This window comes from Phalangium opilio, unplaced genomic scaffold (genome assembly GCF_054372755.1).
Source record: "Phalangium opilio isolate 3A_F unplaced genomic scaffold, DU_Popi_V2 ptg000038l_1, whole genome shotgun sequence".
NCBI classification, from domain to species: domain Eukaryota; kingdom Metazoa; phylum Arthropoda; class Arachnida; order Opiliones; family Phalangiidae; genus Phalangium; species Phalangium opilio.
In genome coordinates this window covers 5206506-5230102 of record NW_028324161.1, presented here as the reverse complement: position 1 = coordinate 5230102, position 23597 = coordinate 5206506, and the positions used below count along the sequence as shown (strand labels likewise).

General features: G+C 38.2%; 3 protein-coding genes across 3 annotated transcripts in view; 1 reads left to right on the top strand and 2 right to left on the bottom strand.

Moving 5' to 3' along the window:
• Positions 1-629: 629 nt before the first annotated feature.
• On the top strand, positions 630-5084 carry LOC149682781 (uncharacterized). Its single transcript, XM_089834389.1, has one exon. It carries the CDS (start codon positions 630-632, stop codon positions 5082-5084), a length of 4455 nt encoding a protein of 1484 aa, XP_089690515.1.
• A 5924-nt stretch (positions 5085-11008) lies between these two features.
• On the bottom strand, positions 11009-13906 carry LOC149682780 (uncharacterized). Its single transcript, XM_089834388.1, has 3 exons — positions 13900-13906; positions 11900-12105; positions 11009-11248 (listed from the first exon to the last, which is right to left on the bottom strand). The coding sequence occupies exons 1-3, from the start codon at positions 13904-13906 to the stop codon at positions 11009-11011; spliced, it is 453 nt and encodes a 150-aa protein (XP_089690514.1).
• A 1053-nt stretch (positions 13907-14959) lies between these two features.
• Positions 14960-23597, bottom strand: part of LOC149682772 (centrosomal protein of 290 kDa-like) — a 147058-nt gene continuing 138420 nt past the window's right edge. Inside the window, exons 9-14 of the mRNA XM_089834387.1 lie at positions 20778-20996; positions 20353-20467; positions 18630-18718; positions 18396-18524; positions 17925-18059; positions 14960-15170 (exon numbers count right to left, since the gene is read on the bottom strand). Of these exons, the coding sequence (XP_089690513.1) occupies positions 15024-15170; positions 17925-18059; positions 18396-18524; positions 18630-18718; positions 20353-20467; positions 20778-20996 (834 nt within the window). The 3' untranslated portion in view covers positions 14960-15023. The remainder of the gene's footprint in view (positions 15171-17924; positions 18060-18395; positions 18525-18629; positions 18719-20352; positions 20468-20777; positions 20997-23597) is intronic.

Sequence of the window (23597 nt, the reverse complement as noted above, 5' to 3'; positions counted from 1 at the left end):
ATCAGGCAAACCAGCCTATATATCCGCAAGTACCTTTCTCGTATTATATGCCACAGCCTGTCGCGCAAAACTTTAACATGTCATTGCCTAAATTAGAAATAGAGAAATATGATGGGGAAATAACTAAATGGACAGACTTTTGGTCTCAATTTGAAAACACGATTCATAATAATAATTCGATACCTAAGAGTGTAAAATTCAATTATTTAAAATCCTATTTACAAGGCGAAGCTGCATCCGCGGTTACCGGAATGTCATTTTCAGACGCGAATTATGATACTGCAATAGGTAGATTACACGAGAGATTCGGTAATAAGACTGACATTGTCACCGCACATATCAAGAAACTTACGCACTTACAACCTATTGCGAAGTCAAGCGATCTGAAAGCTTATAGACACTTTTTTGACGTATGTGAAATGGAAGTAAGAGGTCTCCAGGCTCTTGGAGTAAGAGCATCAGAAAAATACGGAACTATTCTTTGTCCCATCCTGTTAGGGAAGCTCCCAGACGACATAAACGTCGAATTTAATAGAATAAGAAATGTTCAGCAAGAATTAGACGCGGAAGAGTTATTAGAGTTTTTAAGAAAAGATTTACAAAGTAGGGAATGAGCCAATTTTTATAAAATGAGAAACTCGGGAGACACGCTCCATTCGTCACAAGTTCAAAACTTCAGTCGAACAAACACGAATAGCAGAAATAATTACAGCGCTAGTAAATCCTACCAAAAGGATAATAAACCCTCGTACACTTCATCAGCAGCCTTGATAACGGGAATGACCACTCAAAATAGCGGATTTTGCTTATTTTGTCAGCGATATAATCATAAGTCGGAAGCATGCAAAAGCATAACGAAAGTCGAAGAAAGAAAAAACATTTTAAAGAAATTAGGAAGATGTTACATTTGCATTATAGCGGGTCATTTAGCGAAAAATTGCGAATCTCAGATCAAATGTAAGCAATGTAATGGAAGACACCATGCAGCTGTGTGTACACAAGGGGAAAAACGAGAAAGCAAAAAGGGAGTTGAAGAGAATAAGGTAAAAGAAACGTCTCCAAAGGAAATAAGTAGTAACTCCGTAGTTCCTACAGATAAGAAAGAAAGTGCTGTTTTACTTCAAACAGCTCGCGCTCAGCTTAAAGGGTACAGAGACAGGGCAGAAGAAGTTAGAGTTTTGATTGATAGCGGTAGTCAAACGTCATTCATCAGAGAGGATATTTCGAGAAACTTAAAATTACCTTTAATAGAAGAAGTTACATTGAAATTGTATGTTTTTGGGGCAAAAGAACCGACGATTGTCACTAGAAGAAAAGTAAAAATCACTTTGAAAAGTTTAATCGATGATCGAGAATTGGAAATGGAAGTTATAGAAACCCCTAACATCAATACCGCAAAATTTGAATCTCCAGGAGAAAATTGCCGCAAAGAGTTGAATGAATTGGGATTACTATTAGCAGATAGAGGGTTAGAAGAAGAAAATTATAACGAAGAAATTCAAGTACTGATTGGATCAGATTTATATTGGCAAGTCATTACTGGGAAAATCCAGAGATTAAATTCCAAATTAGTTGCACTTGAAAGTATATTCGGTTGGATAATTCAAGGACCTGTAGAAGTATCAAGCCTTGGCACATGCGTTTCCTTGATTGGGAGTTCTCCTATAAATATGAATTACGAAGAAAATGTCAGTAATGATGGACAATTAACAAGCCAATTAAAAGAATTTTGGGAATTAGAATCACTTGGCATTTCGGATAAAGATCCAATGGAAAAATCTGAATTAAGGAAATTATCATTAAAAGAATTTGGAGAAAACATTAGTTACGACAAAAAAAGATACACCGTGAAGCTTCCATGGAAAAAGAACAAAGAAGAATTATCCAATAATTACCATACGGCTTTAAGAAGATTAATATATCTAACCCACAAATTTGAAGAAAATGAAGCATTTTATCAAGAATATAGCAAAGTTATAAGAGGATACCTTGAGGAAGGAATTATAGAGAAAGTTCCAGCTGAAGAGTTGAATAGAAAAGAACAGGTATTTTACCTACCCCATTCGGGGGTCGAGAAAAACGAAAGAGTAACGACAAAGCTACGCGTCGTAGTAGATGGATCATCAAAAGAAAAAGGAAGATTGTCATTGAACGAATGCCTTAATACTGGAACGAATTTGAACCCAGATCTACTGGATATTTTAATAAAATTTCGGGCAAATAAAATAGCATTTACTGCAGACGTAGAAAAAGCGTTTTTACAAATAAATATTCATCCTGACGACAGAAATGCCTTACGGTTTCTGTGGTTCGAAGAACCGAAAAGTTTTAAAGATCCTTTGAAAATAATAAAATTGAGATTTGCACGTTTAGCCTTCGGACTCAATTCAAGTCCACACATATTAGCAGCGACAATACGAACGCACATCAAAAAGTATCAAGAAACTTATACAGAAGCGTGTCAAATGATCTATGATGAAATGTACGTCGATGATCTTGAATCAGGCGCAGAGAATGAACAAAAAGCGTTACAATTATGTTTAGAAGCAAAAGAAATACTGTCAACAGCTGGAATGAATTTAAGAAAATGGCAGTCTAACTCGCAAATCTTAAAGAATGAATGGATAAAATTGGGTTGGATTGAAAATTTCTCAGAAAATGAAAACCCTAATACTACGGTGCTAGGATTAGTATGGAATACTGAGTTAGACTTTCTTTCGTTTCAAACGGAAAAAGTATTAGTTAATCTTGAATCGACGAATCTTACGAAAAGAGGAATTCTTAAACTGTCAGCCAGAATTTATGATCCGTTAGGATTTATAAGTCCGTTTACGATCAAATTGAAATTGTTATTTCAAGAACTTTGGATTTTAGGCTTAGAATGGGATGAACCCTTGACGAAACAACTAGCGACTAGATTTAAATCTATCTGCATGGATTTACCGTACATTCAAGAAATTACGATTCCTCGTTATATCAATGAAGAAAAAAGAGAAGAAACTATTATAGAAACTCAGTTACACTGCTTTACAGACGCCAGCAAGAAGGCCTTCGGAGCGGTTATTTATGTCAGACATTTGACAGAAGAAGGCAACGTTTCCATATCCCTTTTATGTTCAAAAACGAAAGTAGCGCCAATAAAAGAGGTAAAATTACCCAAACTGGAACTCCTAGGAGCATTGATAGGAACAAGATTAGCGTTAAGAGTCAAAAAATTCTTCCCTGAAGCAAAGTTAAACTTTTGGTGTGATAACACAGCCACCTTGAATTGGATAAAAGGAGACTCGCATAGGTGGGTTCCCTTTGTAGCCAATAGAGTAAAAGAAATTCAAGCATCAACAGAACCAGAAAACGGGAAATATTGTAAGGGTTTCGAAAATCCTGCAGACTGTTTAACGCGAGGGGAAACTTTAGAAAAACTTAAACAAAAAGAAACTTGGTGGAAAGGTCCCTACTGGCTTAAGACACCCAAAGAACAATGGCCATCCAACAAACTCTTAACGAATGACGAAAATACAGAAAAGATTTTAGAAGATTCACTCAGATCACAATTTAGAAAAACTATACAGAATTTAAGTGCGACAAAATTAATTTTACAACCGGTACTTAAAATTGAAAATTTCGAAAATATTAATCGACTGATTCGAGTAACTGGATGGATTAAGAGATTTGCTTTCAATTGCAAAAATAAAAATAAATTGACAGGATCGTTATCGACCAAAGAACTAATTGAAAGTGAAAATTATTGGACAAGAGTAATACAAGAACAAGAATTCAAAGAAGATATAGAAACATTACGAAGAAAAGAAAAACTGCCTAGAGAGTCAAAGATAGCAGATCTGAACCCATTTCTAGATGATCAAGAAATATTAAGAGTAGGAGGGAGATTACACAACACGGAATTTACTTATGAAGAGAAACATCCGATTATACTCCCTAACCCAAATTATTATACGAACTTACAAATAAGAAGAGCGCATTTATTAACCATACACTCTGGAGTATCAGATACACTTACTCAAGTGAGAGAACAATTTTGGATTAACAAAGGTCGTCAACTAACTAAGAAAATCATCAAGCTTTGTTTAAATTGTAAGAAATGGAAAGTTAAACCAAAAACAGAAGAAACAGCGCCTCTACCAAGAGATCGAGTTTTCAAGTCTCAAGCCTTTGAAATAACTGGCATAGACTTTGCAGGCCCAATATTCGTGAAAGAAAAACAAGAAAAAGTTAAATCTTATATTGCACTCTATACATGCGCCACTACCCGAGCAATCCACCTGGAAATAGTATCGAATTTGTCCACCGAGTGGTTTTTGCTTTCTCTGAGGAGATTTATTTCGAGAAGAGGCATTCCGTCAATTATTTATACTGACAATGCACTAACATTTAAAAAAGCGGAAAAAGAATTGAATTCACTTTGGAGGAATTTAGATAAAGGGAAAGTAAAGGATTACTTGGGAGATAGGAGAATCAAGTGGAAATATATTGTGGAGAAAGCCCCTTGGTACGGAGGGTGGTGGGAGCGCTTAGTGGGCTTAGTCAAAGTCATTCTTAGAAAAATATTGGGAAAGTCATTCTTGACCTTTGAAGAACTTTTAACAGTTATTACCGAAGTGGAAGCGGTCTTAAATTCACGGCCGTTAACTTACGTCAATGATGATGTAGGGGAACCTTACCCCCTTACACCCGCGCACTTTTTAGTAGGAAATCGACTAACAACCCTACCGTCTCGACAATTTAAATCGAATCAGAATAAAACTACGAAAGGAGAAGACTTGAGAAGAAGATACAAATATAGAGAATGTTTAATTGACAAATTTTGGAACAAGTGGAAGAAAGAATATTTGTTGCATTTATCATCCGCGCATAAAGTAAAAGGCAGCCAAGTTGACAACGAATTAAAAGAAGGCGATGTAGTTTTAGTTAAGGACGAAAATCAACCGAGACAACTATGGCGAATTGCGCGTATAAAAGAAACGTTTCGCGGACGCGATGGAAAAATGAGATCATGTGTAGTGAAATTACCACACGGTTCTACCATACGTAGACCTATTAATTTACTTTGTCCACTTGAAATATAAGTTGAAAAATAAGTTTAATTATAAGTTTAATAGAATGAGCAAGCAACGCTAGCTCTTTGGCGGGGGAGGATGTTGGAACTCCTAAAGTTCCAAAAAGGAATTTTTTTATTAGTTTTATATTTTCGTTAAATGTTTACTTTTTAATAAAATTTACTTACTTTCATAACACCTTTAAAACTAGTACTTTAACAACCCTTTAAAAATTTTACCTTAGAAAATAAAATTGTCAAACTTGATTTATAATGCTCTAAAATTTTACCAAGAAAAATATCTATAGAAAGAAAATTGTTAAAACCCATGACTAACCAAAACACCCCAAAATTTCTTGTAGAGGGAGAGGACCAAACTCTCCAAAATATTCAGAACGTAAAATTACTTGTATCGGAAAGGACGTTCTCGTGAAGCTCTGTATAAGGAGTTAATAATAGGAAAGGAGTTTATAAAATTTTTGAAGTTTTAAAATATATTGAATAAAACTGTTTGTTTAAATCATCCTGGTCTCATCTAATTATAAAAGGTGTGGCACAATAAAAATATCCCATCAATTTTTTGTACCCTTGACATCCAACGTTTGAAATTAAAAGCTATTAGTGGATATAATATTTCACTTTTAAAGCATGTCGTTGCGCGACTCCAAAATTCCAAATTGTATTAAAGACAACCCAATATTTAACGCTGTATTTAGCCTATCAAATATATTGGGATTATTTGATTATGAAAAAAAAATCAATTAAAAGTCGTATTGGATTTTACATTACATTCGCGGTAATTAATTTATACATAATTAAAGAACTATGTCAGTGTTTCTTCTATAAAATTCAAGGCGCCGAAGTAAACGTTAATGTACAATAAAATTTATACCTAGTTCAACGTATTATTAAATTCGGTTCAATCGGATACACGGTAAATTTATTTTTATTAAATAAAAAATTTAACAAAAAATGTTTAGAAATTTTAAAAATTTGTACAATTCGTGAATATGGAAATGGCAAAGTTAAAATAACGAATTTTTTTTAATTACGTAATGATTTTCTTCTTCATTAACATTATTTACGTGTTAATACTTAGAGCTTGGTTAAACAGTACCAATGTTAACATGGCAATTGCAAATTACATTCGAGATTACTTGCACAATATAAATATCTTCTACAATTACCCCGATATTGTTCAACTTATAAGATGTATAAATTTGGTATTTGTTATGTTCACGTACATGGTACAATTTTTAATCGAGGCGATGTTGATTTTCATCTCTGAATGTGTCAGATATCGCGTAAACCAATTGTCAAATCGCGTAAAATGTGCGCGTAACAATATGAAAGAGCTCTGTGAACAACACACGGACTTGTACTCAACTGTACTCAAACTGGACTCTACTTTGAGTGAAATTATATGTATTTCTCTGATAAAATGGGCCGCTAATCTGTTTTACAGCATTGCACTAATTTACGAACGTCTAGACAAGTACACAATTCGTAATCAAACTGATAGACAACCTGAAATATTAATTTTTTATTTGGCCAATTACTGCATACCCGTTTTGACTACGGGGATATTTTTAATTACGCTTTGTTTAATGAGTAATTGTAACGGATTATTGTTAAGCGCTTGTAATTGGCGGTATGGTAAAAAGGGTACTACGTCATCGCGACAGACGTACATTTCATCGGCCGAGGAAAATTATCTTAGAAATAAAATATTATCAACACCATTTCAATTTACGCTTATGAAAAGTGCAAAGTTGGATTTGGAGTTCATAGGTGGGGTTTTTATGGCCTCCTTTTCGAATTTTCTTTTTATTTTGTCAATGATTAAACACAATTAAGCAATAGACCTAAAAATAAAATAAACAAGCTGGCCATATATATACGCCCGTTAAGGGGCAGATTGAAAATGAAGCAAGCGCCATCTAGTTAGTGGTCGGCATTTGGATAGGATTATATCTGTTTGTTTTATCTTTATTCATAATTTGAAATTATCCACGGGAAGTCTATGGTTAATGCAATGTAATCACGAAAAATTATCTGATTATTATTCATGAATAACTGATTAACCAAAATTCTGTGGATTATCTTGTCCAAACGCCGACCACTACATCTAGTGAACAGAAATACAAACTCAAAGGTGACATTTTTTCATTGGCTGAAAACATTCTGACACTAAAATTCTGCCTCTGCGCATTTCTAAGCGAACCAATAAGATCACCCCTCATTCGTGAAAGCCCGGTTTAGAAACTCGTAAGGCCGTTGTAAATTTTGAATGAATTTATTTTTAGGTGTATTGCAAGAGAGGACTTCGTTAATATTGTTTGCAATTAAAAATAGCGCAATGCTTTCAAAGTGAATTTTAATTTCTTTAAATAAATAAATAAATAAATAAAAGAATTCTAACGTAATGTTTGCCTTAAAATATCAAAATAAAAAATAACTAAATGTATGCATAAAGTATGTTAAATTTGTGACCCACATCTACATTAATATCAAAATTAAACCAGGGATAGATTTAATTTTAGAAGTAGGAATGAAGAACGGTTAGTATTTACTTCAGTCCGACACATAGCCCACCCAGTATAGAACCCCTCCCTCCAACACGTAACGAAAAGTTTAAATTATCTTATTGGCTGACTACGTTTTGATGACGTTGCTGACGGGGACCGCGAAAAATACGTCATTCTTTTTTACCTGTCGCTATGACCCTTCCGCCTCTTCTTTCATACCCCTCCGTTCCGTGGAAGGGGGGTCCGGGACTTTGACGCGCACTCAGTTTACTCTGTTCTCCATTCCTACTTCTAAAATTAAATCTATCCCTGATTAAACTAAATGTGTGCATAAATTTTGTCAGAAGTTTTTTTAACTCTTTTCTTTGAGAGATGTGTACCACCACATAGCGTGGTGATTGTAATTAACATCCTTCTATTATCCCCTTCTGATTATGTAGCGAAAAGTTCTGTTAAATAAAATAAAATGTTTGCCTAAATTTCCAGTGGCGCCGCCAGGATTTTTATACTGATAGGCTAAGGAAGATTTGGGGGCCCCTTATAAAATTTCAAGAGAAAAATTTAGTTGCACAGCGTCGATAATATTAAATTAACAACTATTTAATCATATTATTCATATAGAGAAGTTTAATATATTAAAGTTCAGTATTATAGAAAATAGACGTATTATTATATAAACTATAGTTTGCAAAAATAATAAAAACAGGGGGATTTTCAGTTAAGCCCCCTATGAGGTCACTGTGCACTGCCGATGTGGTGAGGAAAAGAGAAATCGGTTTACCAAAAGTAGTCTGACCTCGAAGTTTTATGCGACCAGAATGAACGGGAGAGAAGACGATTAGGTAAAGAGCGCGAAACAAACAAGATGACCCAAGGGCTGGGCTCATAATTTTAGCCACATCGTAACGAATAAAAAATTTCAGTGAATAGCCCCTCGATGCGCTACCTTTAAGTGTGATATAATGATTACTAGTAATCCTAACTTCAATTCATTTTCTTCTATTATAATTACAATAGTGCGACACATAATTATAATAGTGCGACACAAATAGGAAACTTGCGCACCCTTTAACGGTGCAAAAATGATTAATCGTAACGCATAAGTTAACCCTTAATTTAAATACTGAAAATCAGACTGATTGGTCAATCGATGCGCTATCTTTAACTGTGCTAAAATGATTGCACGTAATCTGTACATCAATAATTTACCTTCTTTTATAAATGTAATGGTGCGACACAAACAGAAAACTTGAGTGAGTAGCCCCCACAATAACGCATACCTAAACCTTAATTGAAGTACAGAAAATCCAAGTGTCTAGCACCTCGTTTCCCTGACCTAAAAATAATTACCTGGGCCGTAATCCTTACGTTCATAAATTGACTTATAATAAAATTGTAATACACTATATCTATCTATATCTATATAAATCAAAGTCCTGACTGACTGACTGACTGATAATCAACGCCCAGCCCAAATCGTTTCCCTAGAAGGCTGAAAATGTGCAGGAACGTTACTCATAAGTAGTAGGCTCGTACTAAGAAAGATCTTTCCATTCCGCCGCCATCTTAAAAAATGGCGCCCAGAAATGTAAAAAATCTTTATGCAACAAATTCCGCGCTTTTCAACCGATTTTGTAAACATTTAGTACACTGCTTTCCTTTAACCTATAGGCGGGCTGAATGGTCTTTGGAGTTCGATTTGTTGCCATCTTTTTAAATGGCGGCCCAAAACTTAAAAACCCTTCTGTATGGAATAATGTCCGAGTGAAAAGAAATAAAAAATGTCCCTACAGGCTGACGGGCAACACCGATTGCCTTCGCTCCAAGGGTGCTACAAAAAAATTGCTCATCAGTAAAATCTGCCCATTCTTTATATCATTTTGATGAAGTTCTTATTATACTCGAGTGACGCCGCGAGTAACAGCTAGTTAAATATATAAAGATGCTATATACTTCCTTTTGGTTTTAAAATTATTTTCGCTTACTAGAGAAATACACGTAAATTCCGGGATCGTGATAAACCCCGCCTTAAGACCATTCAAAAAAATATACCATCAGTATATACTTGCTTTTGCATTTAAAGTTAACCTCGATTTCCTTGAATGTTTAAATAGAGGAGCGGGATTGAATGTGTGAAATCCTCATAGTCGACGGGTGAGAAAAATTTTAGAGGAAGAGTTTATCACCTTCCATTACATTAAGGCAATCTAATAATCGTTTCATTCGCTTTAGATATATCGAGAAAACGTAAAACACAATTCACAATCTTTAACCTCACTTGTACAATTAAGTGAAATGCTTAAACTTACTATTACAATCCCCATCCATGAAGAAAAGGAACGAAAAATATCACCTCACCACAATCCTGTTTCATTCACGGTCCCTTCAATGACGAACCACTACTACAACTACTACGAGAATGACAACAGGGCAGATCAAACTATAACAGTCTTATCGTTGATGTACATCATACTATGTGGCTAAAAATCAGAAAGCGAGATGACTTTTCTGGCTAGTTATAAACTTTCAACACGAAAGTGTTAACCCACTTCCCATTTTGTAGAGTATTTTAAAAATCAGATGCCAAAAGGTTCATCATCTGTGTGAAACTTTGTCTAAAGTAAATTGCCTTGTAGGCCTACATCAAAATATTGTAATAATGGTATTTTCAATATTATGGGAACCTAATTTCGGGGCCCCTCTGAAATTTACGGGTAGGCTGTAGCCTACCCAGCCTACCCCCTGGCGGCGCCACTGGAGAAAACCAGTTTATTAATTTCAAATCTATAGGAAAACTAATGTGAGACCAGTCCAGGGGTGTGCGAGTACTCGACTCGATACTCGATAACAGCACATTGAGATACTCGAGACAGATTCGAGTAGCTTTTTAACATCTTAAATACTCGACAAATACTTGAATCCGAGGCTTATACAACTATAGCAGACGATGAGCTCATGAGCATTTATTTTGAAAATCACCTGTTCAATGTTTAATTGATCACTAAAAATCTTTATGAACTAGTTAGATATTAGATAATTGAACATCTTCGTTATTTTCAAGAAATTTACAAAATTGCTAATCGACAAGTCAATATTTGAGACTCGATAATTACTCGAAAGAATCAAAATTTGACCTATCTAAATACTCGATACTCGAAAGTATTTTTGAGACTCGGCTCGATACTCGATAAGAAATTAGTTTCGATACTCGGACTCGGCTTGAAACCGAAAAAACGGGACTCGCACACCACTGGACCAGTCCAAGGGACCACTTTATTATTTTGGACAATATGGGGGTCACTGGTCCAAAGGACTATTTCAAAAACTATCCTCATTTCCCACTGCTCCCAACTAGTTTACTCAACTCAAGTTGACTCATCTAAAGGAGTCAAAAAGTTGTATCGTCTGCAAAGGCCTTTAAGACTCGCTAACTTAATTCACTTACTAATTCTTCTAACTCTTTTTCTAGAGCAGAGATTTTTTCCTCGTACATCTTGGTAACTACGTAAGTTTTGTATGGTCGCGGAGGCATGGAATGTGGCGTTGGAATTTGTTGCTTTAAACTTTTGATTAGTTTCTCTTTTTCTTCAAGCGCGTCTAAAACTCGACGGTTTTGTTCCGTTAACGTTCTGTTCCGCTTCGATAATTGGTCAATTTCACGTTGACACTACATAAATTAATTGACAACTTCTTGACCTATTTTTCTTGGAAGAACTCCAGTTTTGGCTTGGCAAAGGCAATTGTGGGCGGGATTTTTAAGTCCAATAATAAAGCCCGCTGACTAGCCTTAGTCCATGGACCAATGAGATAGAATATATGTATTAAACCTAGAGTCACAACGTGAAATCTCGAGGTTGACGTTTCGCGAGTTTTGTGACTTTTGTCGAGCATGAATCTTTATCAAATACGGGTGGCGCCACCTATTAATCACTCGAAGGACTTTTTTATTACCGTCTGCTGCTATAATCTGCGTAACAATCTGTCAAGATAGTTTTTCAAACATGTTAAATAAAATAAGCGAGTTAAATAATAAAAACTCGAGTCCTTTTTAATCTAATAAATTTTAGATGAAATAAAAATCATAACGATGTTTCTGAGTGCAAATAAGCGAGTAGAAGTTGTAATTAGTTCCGCAAGAGGCTCACAGATGGCGCTGTCATGTTTTGACAAACGTGCTTGATAAAAACAATGTGTTTCGCGGTAAGCCGATTTGAATTGTAAGTAACTCTATCTCATTGAGTTCAGGAGGAAAGTCAACTTGTAGGGAAACCACGTGACCCGCGCTTTGCTATGATGTTGTTATCAAATAAGCACATACCTTTTTAACTTCATGTTGAAGTTTCATATTTTCCGAGGCAATTTTATTAGTTTTGACATCAAGCAATCTATGTATGCTGGCACTACTCGCACATTTAGGAGTTGCGGTATTGTTGCTTTTATCAACATTGTTATTAAGTTGCGATTGATCCAGTATTTTTACTTCCTGTATTAACAAATGTTTCAAATTTAAATCAGGCTGATATGCTAAATGAATAAGTTTATAAGATATGTTCCATAAGTATAACACTGTTCATACTTCGTAATGTTAGAGACTTACTCTGACAGTCAGGCCGCCTTGATGCGCTGAACCAGTGTGAGATTACCTCTCAACTGGTGCGCAGCTGCCTTGATCTGCTAGCGCGACTGGCATCCTGCAACAGGGTTCTGTTGTACTGGGTGCCAGGGCATAGCGGATATCATGGCAATGAGCAAGCCGATAGATTTGCGAAAAGGGGTGCGGAGGCCAAGCTCTTGGGGCTGGAGCCGGCCGTCCCCATCCCCTACAGGCACGTCAAACGGTGTCTGCATGACAGGTTGACTGTCATACAAAACCAGCTCTGGCATAACATGGAGGGCCAGAGACAGACTAAACTTTTTGTCAATGGTCCCTGCAGGTCTCGTGCCAGAGACCTAATTTCGCTCAGCAGATGGGATATTAGGCTGGCCACCGGTCTTTTGACCGGGCACTGTCGGCTTAATAGGCACCTCCATCTGATGGGTTTTGCCGACGACCCTCTCTGTAGGTCGTGTCAGGAGAAGGAAGAAACTTCCTCTCACGTACTTTGCGAGTGCGACTGCTTCGCCTCGCTTAGACTAGAATATTTTGATTCACATACTTTGGAACCCTCGAGGGTCTCCTCTATTACGGTGGAGCGAATTCTTCGCTACGCTGCAGCTACGGGCCTATTCAAGGCCTGAATATGAGGATGCACAATATGCCTTTGGCATCGGTGCTAGGGCGCGAACCCTCCTCAACAACAATAATAATAATAATACAGCTCGAGCTAGTTCGGGAACGATGCCAGAATTGACTACACTCGGTTAATTTTGCAGTCCATCTTCCTACTTAGTCTGTACTAAGCCTTTGACAGCGTACTCTCACCAGAGTCTATGACGTTTCACCAATGTCACTTCATGACAAGCTCTCAGTAACCAGTGACAAACTTATGGAACATATCTTATAAACTAATGGTTTTATGGATAACCCTTTAATTTAAGTAATAAACTAAAGGACAAGGCTATTTAAAGTTAAAGGAACTGTAAACAGGGCATCGGTGGGTGCACCGGTAAAAATTATTTGAAATACGTCAGAAGCACGTGACCGAGGAGAGGCGTGGTTCAAAGAAGCTTAGTTCCGTTTTATTTCGAAAACTACCACTTGATGGAATTGGCGCTGCAATCTTGCGAAAAACAAGGACTAGATGTCCAGTTCCACTCTACGAGGAGTCTTTAGCGTTTTTCTTTGACGTGATCCGAGGGCTCCCGGAACGCTCCGAAAAAAAAATCGTCTTTCATAGGTTATAAACGAGCTGCTCCGAGACGGAGGCGCGTCTTACAATGACGCAGTCGCTCCCTCCCGGATTGATCCCAACCGCTCCGACTCTAGAGACGGAGCGACCAAAATGGAGCGCTTGATGACGTCACAAAACTGCTCTGAAAAAACTTTTGTCTTTCATTGGGAGCAACTACATTCCGTCCTCCGAGCTAGAGCGATGACGTACCACGAAAATATGGAACGATCTCGGAGCGCTCTCGGGCGACCACAAAGGAAAACGCTATTTGTATCTTGGCATCACGTGATGTCTGTGACGTATTTCAAATAATTTTTACCCACCCGCCGATGCCTTCTTTGCAGTTCCTTTAAGGGGTCATCCATAAAAAACTCTAATCAGAGCTTGAAAACTGTGGCCCTTGGATCAAAATGTTACACAAAATTTTCAACTCAAAATCGCCTATAGAACCCACTATACTTCGTCTTATCACCCCCCCTTTTTTAACATCCCATATTTTTTAAGACGTGGACATCCGGTCCAATCTAGACTTGACAAGCAATAATCACATTAATGTTATTATTTTACTTTGATATTTGATTGTTCTCCATTTGAGAACTGTTCAATTATGGCTTCTTTGTTCTTCAAATCTGATTTCAGAACATTTTTTTAAGCCTTCCAAGGTAGATATCTGCACCTTGTAACGAGGAACATCAATTTTCACTTGCTCCAATTCAACCTTCAGCTCAAAATTTTTCTCCGACAGTTTCAAAACCTGACAAAATCGAAATCAAAAATATGTTTTTCATTTCTGAAATTAACAGTTATGCAAAACCTTTACATGTTTTTGAAGATTATTTATTTTCACAGAGGAGCTGACTGAAGGGTCATCGTTGAAAATATCTCTAGTGGCTCGGGCCATAGTCTACAAAAAAATGGTTATATTTTAACATGAATTTAATAGTTGAAAGCAATAATTGGTTGTGGTTCAATTTAAAGGAAAAGTGCAGGTAACATAACATTATACCTTAAAAAAAAAAACGGTATTTTTCTAAATATAAAAGGAAAATTAAATAAAAAATAAACGATCTCTTATTACAATATGATAATTAGCATTTAATTAGCCTTAAAAACGAGGGCTACCGAACCGCCATCGGTTTAGTGGCGTCTGCTAGCACGAACCTCTTACCCCTTCCTATCTCAATCTGTGAGATTTCAACCAATCCCGTAGGGGTAAGAGGTTCGGTTTAGCAGACGCCACTAAACCGATGGCGGATGGCGCAGTAGTCGTAGTTTTTAAGGCGACTAATTAAATGCTAATTATCATATTGTAATAAGAGATCATTTATTTATTTTAACATTTTTCCTTTTATATTTAGAAAAAGGCCATTCTTTGAAGGTATAATGTTATGTTACCTGAACTTTTCCTTTAACTGATTAACTAATTTCATCGTTCATACCTCTCTGGATACTGTATATTTCGCCAACTGCTTTTCTAGTTGATAAATTTTATCCACCAAAATTTGGTTTTTTGTTTTCAATTCATCCGGTTTTCTTCCGGTGGTCTTAATAAAATAGTTAACTCATATTTGAAGTTGCAAAGATAGGGCTCGCTAATTTCTAAATTTAGCTTCATAACTTGGATTTTACCTCTTCTTCAAGTTGCTGTAATTTTTTCTTTAGTTCTTCAACTTGTGCCAATTCTGGTGGATGTGATTTAACCAACAATGCTTTTACTCTATTCTCCAGAAGGGTTTTTTCCTTATTCAATTTTATCAACTATGAAACAGAAACATATAGTTGTTTATGGGCATGCCACAATTATGGATAGTTTTTACTAAAGACGCTAGAGCACTGTCAACCAATTTAGTCCAGTCCCCCTATTCAAACTAAACTGCTAACCTATTGATACCTAAATGGGTTGGCAACACTGCCGACCGGCAAAACAACTATTCTTAGCTTAAAGCATGGTTTTCACTTGGCGTAAATCACGACTTTTCGCCGGACGTCAAGCGATAACCGAAAAAAAACCTAGTTACGCTGGACAGAAATTACGTTTAGTGTGGCGATATTAGCTTTCTATTTTTTCGGCCGCGTTCAACGTTAACGCTCTGCGCGAGCCAATCAGCAATAAGCTAGAGTCGTGACGTTATTTTCGACCACGCGTGTTCGGAAGAGGCCGTCTGCGGTCCGCCATGTTTTTATTTATTTCGTTCCTAATCGAGTTAGTAACTAGTACAAATCCCGGAGAATGCCGAAGTTCAATGCTTAAAGGTTTATTGAAGAGGTTAGAAACAATACAAATCTGTATGATGTTAGAATTAAAGATTGCAAAAAAAAAAAGACAATAGATGGGCCGCAATTAGTGCAGTGTTCAGTTTATCTGTTAAGCCTTGGTTCCATTATTTGCATGAACTACGCTAAGTGAAAACGCTATAACAAAAAAACAAATCTGACGTTTGACGTCCAGCTGCAAAGTAGTTTTTTACGGTCAAGTGAAAACCATGCTTAAACCAAAGCGTGGGTCCTTATTATCAAGAAGGCAGGGCGTAACGCGATTGGTCGGAGGTCCTTAATTTCCAATTATTCAGAAAATCTGAACCTAATTTTAATTTTGAAATCATTCGGAGATATTTCCTGGATGTTTCACTGCGTGCGCAGACTGATCTTATATAATATGTAGAAGAATCGATAAAAAAAATCACTTGATTTCCCACTTCACCCTCCCTTTAAGAAGTATAAGCAAGGAAGATGGAGATAGGGAAGTTTCGTGTAACGCTATAACTCCGATCGCCCAAAAATCCCGTTTACGTCTTGGATGTGCAATTGTGCATGTGCGCACGCGCCGCACTTTTCTCGCGCATCGTGCTGAGGATAGGCGGCGCTACCGGTTTCCTGCGCAGTTCAAACTAACGCCGAATATAAGTCATGTGACCTGCTACATTTCGTGAAGAGAGATTCCTATACTGACCAAACTTCCCTATCTCCATCTTCCTTGGTATAAGTTCAATATATACACGTTTGAACACAAGTTATCTTACACATTAGAGAAGGAATATGTATCTATACCGTGCATTTAGTTTAGCTCCAGATTAATACGCCCTCTAGTGCACATTTTTCGACTAAAAAATAAGACTGGCAATACAGAAGAATACGGTACCGTTCTTCAATAACACGTGAAACTTTAACACAACAAAAGCCGCTACCATAGCAACCAAATTGATTTTTGGGATATGGTATTCACTCAACCATTTAAAGCAAGTCTCGGCTGTGGATTAATTTAAATCAATACCACTAGATGCTCCCATAGTCGAGGGGTGGAGTTGACAGGCCCACTAACCATGGACAAAGCAAATTAAACAATACTGAAGGACGGATGGCAGTCCATAGAGCTCCATATACTATGCAACTAAACAACCAATGTTAAGCTTACTTTCCCTTTTCAGCCCCAAAATGGACGGAGGATTATAAAAAATACTGAGTCAAATCCCGGAAAAAGGTAGCGCCATCTATACAATATAAGATGTTAGCTCCTTCCCTCTTTAAAACGTTCATTCCCCCATCCGGTTTGCTACTATCTGCCGCTAGAAGGCGATTAACAAGTATTTTTCAACTTTCTCCCTCTGCCATTGGTCCTTCAGTATTGCTTTGTCCATGCACTAACCTTAGTTAAAGCAAAGCGCGGGTCCAGTGGATCCCCTACAAGTTGACTTTCCGCACAAACTCCTGTTTTGGCTTGGCGAAGGCAGGAGGCATTTGTGGGCGGGATTTATAAGTGCACTTATAAATCCCGCCCACTAGCCTTCGCCAAGCTAAACCCGGAGTTCAGGAGGAAAGTGAACTTGTAGGGGATCCACTGGACCCGCGCTTTGCTTTAAGCACCCCATTCGCGCTCAATTTTCAAATTCTCGAAGCTAGTATTAGTGGGGTTTAGTTATGATCAAGAAGTGATATCTAGTTTATTAGGGAGAAGGTATAAATTCCCCACATTTCCAGCTTTATCTCCGGTCCAAACGTAGGTCCGGAGTTAATCCCCGCCTCTAAATTACAACCAGTATCTCATTGGTTCTTGAAAACTCACGTCAGCGCGACGCGAATGACGAAAATTACGTATTTTCCGACTGAGGAGAGGCCTCCTTTCACGTCCCCCTTGTATTTTGAAAGGGGGACTGGGACTATGGCGCGCGAATACTTAGGCAATTTGTACCTTCTCCCTAATAAACTAGATATCACTTCTTGTTATGATCTTGAAGGTAAGATGGTGCTTAATTTCATCAGGGGCGTAAGCCTAAATTTTTGAAAAACGCCATAGTTCGCGATTGGTGGCTTGGTATTATATACTTCTAATAAAGTTAATTGGTCATAGTAACTGAGAACATAAAACAAAAATAACCTCTCTTGAAGTATAATTAAACCACATTGTATTCAACGTTATTAGAAATAATACGGAAAATTTTAGCGACAAAATACTCAATGCGAGCTTCTCTAACCGCTTGAAATCACCATTAATGAAACAAAGGTTAGTTTCTTTACCTGATCTCGCAGTGTTTTGTTCGACTTGTCAAGTGATTCCACTTCATGTTCTTTCTCTTTCAGCTTACTCTTTAAACGCTCAGTAGTTTGTTGCCACTTTTTACTCTCTTCCCAACGAATAAGTTCTTCCCTTGACTGCAAAACAAGAATGATGGATTTGCTACACTGCATGCTTATTTGAATTTATGGGAAGACACTGTTGATGGGGTACAGAGGTACTGTAATAGTTATGCATTACAGTACTTATGCATGGGGTGAAAAACCGTGGACTGGCCCACTTCAAACCTTGTGTAAGTCTCCAACAAGAATGATGGATTTACTACACGTACTGCATATTTGGACTCATAATAGGACATCGTTGTTGGGGTACAGAGGCAACTGTACTATAATAGTTAGGCATTACAGTTCTTAACGCATGCAGTGGAACTGACCCACATCAAATCCTGCAAACATTAAGAATATACTAATTACTTTTTGCGCTTTCTCATCCTCAACATAAGGCTTTTCCGGTGGTTCATGACGGCGTATTAGTTCCTCTAAAAATCGAATCTGTTCCTTCAGCTCCGAAACTTCTTCAACGCCATTTTCTTCAACCGGAGCCTGAACCACGCATTTAACGTCAGTCATATTACACAATTTACACCTCTAATGGGCAGTGCACTCCTGATGCCAACTGATTTCTAAGAACATGCAGTTTTGACGTACATTTGAAGTGGGTGGTCGAGCTCTTTCCAGTCGCCTTATCATATCTTCATTTTCTTTAAGGGTTTTCTCCAAAAAGTCGTCATTTTGGTCTAAAAGAAACACAATTTGCATTTCTTTATAAGTCATGCACTGACACATTTTGAAGAAAATACTGGCTCCTGTGCCGCTCCAACCATAGCCCACTTGATCACGCACGCTGGCTGCAAGCGCTCTAGAAGCCCGTCCAAACGATTTTTTTACATGTTAACTCGCGAATGCGGCGCCTCACATAGGTTCGGTCTAAACTTTCAAACCCGTCTGGTTTTAACATGGGCGTCTATGGGAGGGGACCAGTTTTATCAACGTTTTTGGCCCAAATAGTGCATCCACTGGTTCAAATCTCTTGAATTTTTAATGAGACGTGTATTGAAAGGTTTGATATTATCCTGTAAGATTTGAAGTCTTCAGCTATAATAGTTTTTTTTATAAAAAATAAAAATCATCACATAGTAGAGAAATTGAAAGAGTTAAAACAAATCCTTAATCCTTCAATTTCTCTACTATGTGATGATTTTTATTTTCTATAAAAAAAAACTATTATAGCTGAAGACTTTAAATTTTACAGGATAATATCAAGAAGTTATATCTAGTATCTCAGAGAGAAGGTATAAATTCGTCAGATTTCCAGCTTTATCTCCAGTCCAAACGTAGGTCCGGAGTCAATCCCCGTCTCTAAATTACAACCAGCATCTCATTGGTTCTTGAAAACTCACGTCAGCGCGACGACGCGAGTGACGAAAATTACAGTCATATTTTCCGACTGACGAGAGCGAAATAGCCCGGCGCCTCCTTTTACGTCCCCCCTTGTATTTTGAAAGGGGGACTGGGACTATGGCGCGCGAATACAAAGGCATCTTATACCTTCTCTCTGAGATACTGATATAACTTCTTGATAATATCAAACCTTTCAATACACGTCTCATTAAAAATTCAAGAGATTTGAACCAGTAGATGCACTATTTGGGCCAAAAACGTTGATAAAACTGGTCCCCTCCCATAGACGCCCATGTTAAAACCAGACGGGTTTGAATTTTAGACCGAACCTATGTTATTCTCATTCTTAGGGTCGATTGAGCGGGCTTCTATAGCGCGTGCAGCCAGCGTGATCAAGTGGGCTATGCTCCAACACGCCGGCTAATCTTTTCTAAACCAAAAATTGAAATTTATCTTGCCACAGGGTTCGTACAAAATTTTTGGAATGAAATTCCCTGACTTTTCCAGGTTTTCCCTTCCTAAATTCCACAAATTTCCCTGACCATTTGCAATAACGTACGTAGCTAACATATATGAAAACCAATCTAAATTCACTAGAGTCATTTTTGCACGAGTTATTGTTATAAAAATAAGCCAAATAAATCGTTTAAATTTAACTTAAGTAAAGAAATCATAAATAACTGGAGCAAATCTCAGACAACACATTTTCTAGTCACCCTTATACTGTTATCCAGACTTTAAATTTCCCTTCAATATATTTTTCCCTGATATTTCCCTGACGTTTTAGGTCCATTTTCAATTTCCCTGACCTTTAAGGCCCATTTTCAATTTCCCTGACTTTTCCAAGTATTCCAGGTCGTGTACAAACCAATTAGAATTAACCTTTTGCCAGGCTTAGCGGGCAGGTCAACTACACATCAGTTCACACCTCAACACGCTGTTGAACTTCGTCGATTAAAAATATACTAACCCGAGTTCATTCGTAATGCATCCAGTTCAACAGTAAGTTCACTTATCCTTTCATCCCTTGAATTTATCTGCTTTTTCAAATTTTCTCGCACTTTTTCCAAATTGTGGATTTTATCCTGAAGTTATAAGTGATCATTATAGCCACTCCATAAGTTTATGAGATATGTTCCATAAGAATGACACTTCCTATACAGCCCTAATTCAGCTAGTTCTAGAAAGACTTGATAATTGACTGCACGCGGTGTGTTTTGCAGTCCTCCAACCTAATTAGTCGATACTAAGGCCCAGCGGCCGCTTACCAGGAGTTGCTCTATGAGAATCTATGACGTTTCACCCACGTGACTCCACGACAAGCTCTCAGTAATCAGTGTCAAACTTACGTTACAACGAGTACACTTGTATTTAAATAACTAATTGAAATTTAACCTGATGTTCTTTATATTTTAAATCAGTTGAAGTTTGAGTTTCTTCGTCTTTTGTCTCAATTATAGCGACAGTTTCCGGCTTGTCAAATTGTACTTGATTGATTGATTGTATTGATCTATCAGGCTGACTTAGAGATTCGTGTGTATCCGCCTGTTTAATTGATGTCCTTCTTATATACTGCATTTCAGATCTCAATTTCCCAATTGCGTTGATTAGTTCCTGGGATATTAAGCAAAATCAAAAGCACTTTTGTATTTATGATTTTGATTTAGTTATGGTATTTTTCATTCTTAATAGGGTAATGATACTTTGAATATAGTCACTCTAATTAATCTTCGTGGGATTGATCATTCTGTGCAATTATGTACACGCAGCTTGAATACTGAATTATGTACACGCAGCTTGAATACTGAATTATGTACACGCAGCTTGAATACTGAATTATGTACACGCAGCTTGAATACTGAATTATGTACACGCAGCTTGAATACTGAATTAAGTTACTGTAATCGCGGCAAATTCTCGGCGGGTACTTGTAGGTACTTTTGGGTACTTGTAGGTACTTTTGGGTGCTTGTAGGTACTTGTGGGTGCCTGTAGGTACTTTTGGGTACTTGTAGGTACTTGTGGGTGCTTGTAGGTACTTTTGGGTACTTGTAGGTACTTGTGGGTGCTTGTAGGTGCTTGTGGGTGCTTGTAGGTACTTGTGGGTGCTTGTAGGTACTACGGGGTGCTTGTAGGTACTACGGGGTACTTGTAGGTACTTGTGGGTGCTTGTAGGTACTTATGGGTACTTTTAGGTACTTGTAGGTACTTGTAGGTACTTTTAGGTACTTTTAGGTACTTGTAGGTACTTGTGGGTACTTGTGGGTTCTTGTGGGTGCTTGTAGGTGCTTGTGGGTGCTTGTAGGTACTTGTGGGTGCTTGTAGGTACTACGGGGTGCTTGAAGTTACTACGGGGTACTTGTAGGTACTTGTGGGTGCTTGTAGGTACTTTTGGGTACTTGTAGGTACTTGTGGGTGCTTGTAGGTGCTTGTGGGTACTTGTAGGTACTTGTGAGTACTTGTTAGTACTTGTGGGTACTTATGGGTTCTTGTGGGTACTTGTGGGTTCTTGTAGGTACTTGTGGGTTCTTGTAGGTACTTGTGGGTTCTTGTAGGTAATTGTGGGTGCTTGTAGGTACTTGTGGGTGCTTGTAGGTACTTGTGGGTACTTGCCCCGGGTGCTTGTAGGTACTTGTGGGTACTTGCCCCGGGTGCTTGTCCCGGGTACTTGTGGGTGCTTGTAGGTGCTTGTAGGTGCTTGTAGGTTCTTGTAGGTACTTGTGGGTTCTTGTGGGTACTTGTGGGTGCTTGTAGGTGCTTGTGGGTTCTTGTGGGTACTTGTGGGTGCTTAAAGGTGCTTGTGGATACTTGTAGGTGCTTGTGGGTGCTTCTAGGTACTCGTGGGTACTTGTGGGTACTTGTAGGTGCTTGTGGGTACCTGTAGGTACTTGTGGGTGCTTGTAGGTACTTATGGGCACTTGTGGGTACTTGTGGGTAATTGTAGGTACTTATGGGTACTTTTAGGTACTTGTAGGTACTTGTAGGTACTTTTAGGTACTTGTAGGTACTTGTGGGTACTTGTGGGTTCTTGTAGGTACTTGTGGGTTCTTGTAGGTACTGGTGGGTGCTTGTAGGTACTTGTGGGTGCTTGTAGGTACTTTTGGGTACTTGTAGGTACTTGTGGGTGCTTGTAGGTGCTTGTGGGTGCTTGTAGGTACTTGTGGGTGCTTGTAGGTACTACGGGGTGCTTGTAGGTACTACGGGGTACTTGTAGGTACTTGTGGGTGCTTGTAGGTACTTATGGGTACTTTTAGGTACTTGTAGGTACTTGTAGGTACTTTTAGGTACTTTTAGGTACTTGTAGGTACTTGTGGGTACTTGTGGGTTCTTGTGGGTGCTTGTAGGTGCTTGTGGGTGCTTGTAGGTACTTGTGGGTGCTTGTAGGTACTACGGGGTGCTTGAAGTTACTACGGGGTACTTGTAGGTACTTGTGGGTGCTTGTAGGTACTTTTGGGTACTTGTAGGTACTTGTGGGTGCTTGTAGGTGCTTGTGGGTACTTGTAGGTACTTGTGAGTACTTGTTAGTACTTGTGGGTACTTATGGGTTCTTGTGGGTACTTGTGGGTTCTTGTAGGTACTTGTGGGTTCTTGTAGGTACTTGTGGGTTCTTGTAGGTAATTGTGGGTGCTTGTAGGTACTTGTGGGTGCTTGTAGGTACTTGTGGGTACTTGCCCCGGGTGCTTGTCCCGGGTACTTGTGGGTGCTTGTAGGTGCTTGTAGGTGCTTGTAGGTTCTTGTAGGTACTTGTGGGTTCTTGTGGGTACTTGTGGGTGCTTGTAGGTGCTTGTGGGTTCTTGTGGGTACTTGTGGGTGCTTAAAGGTGCTTGTGGATACTTGTAGGTGCTTGTGGGTGCTTCTAGGTACTCGTGGGTACTTGTGGGTACTTGTAGGTGCTTGTGGGTACCTGTAGGTACTTGTGGGTGCTTGTAGGTACTTATGGGCACTTGTGGGTACTTGTGGGTAATTGTAGGTACTTATGGGTACTTTTAGGTACTTGTAGGTACTTGTAGGTACTTTTAGGTACTTGTAGGTACTTGTGGGTACTTGTGGGTTCTTGTAGGTACTTGTGGGTTCTTGTAGGTACTGGTGGGTGCTTGTAGGTACTTGTGGGTGCTTGTAGGTACTCGTGGGTGCTTGTAGGTACTTGTGGGTGCTTGTGGGTGCTTGTAGGTGCTTGTGGGTTCTTGTGGGTACTTGTGGGTACTTGTAGGTATTT

Coding starts and splice junctions, on each gene's coding strand:
- LOC149682780 (XM_089834388.1), bottom strand. Junction 11,249..11,899: donor TTCAACATGAAGTTAAAAAG/GTATGTGCTTAT, acceptor TAATTTATGTAG/TGTCAACGTGAAATTGACCA.
- LOC149682781 (XM_089834389.1), top strand. CDS start 630: ATGAGAAACTCGGGAGACACGCTCCATTCGTCACAAGTTCAAAACTTC.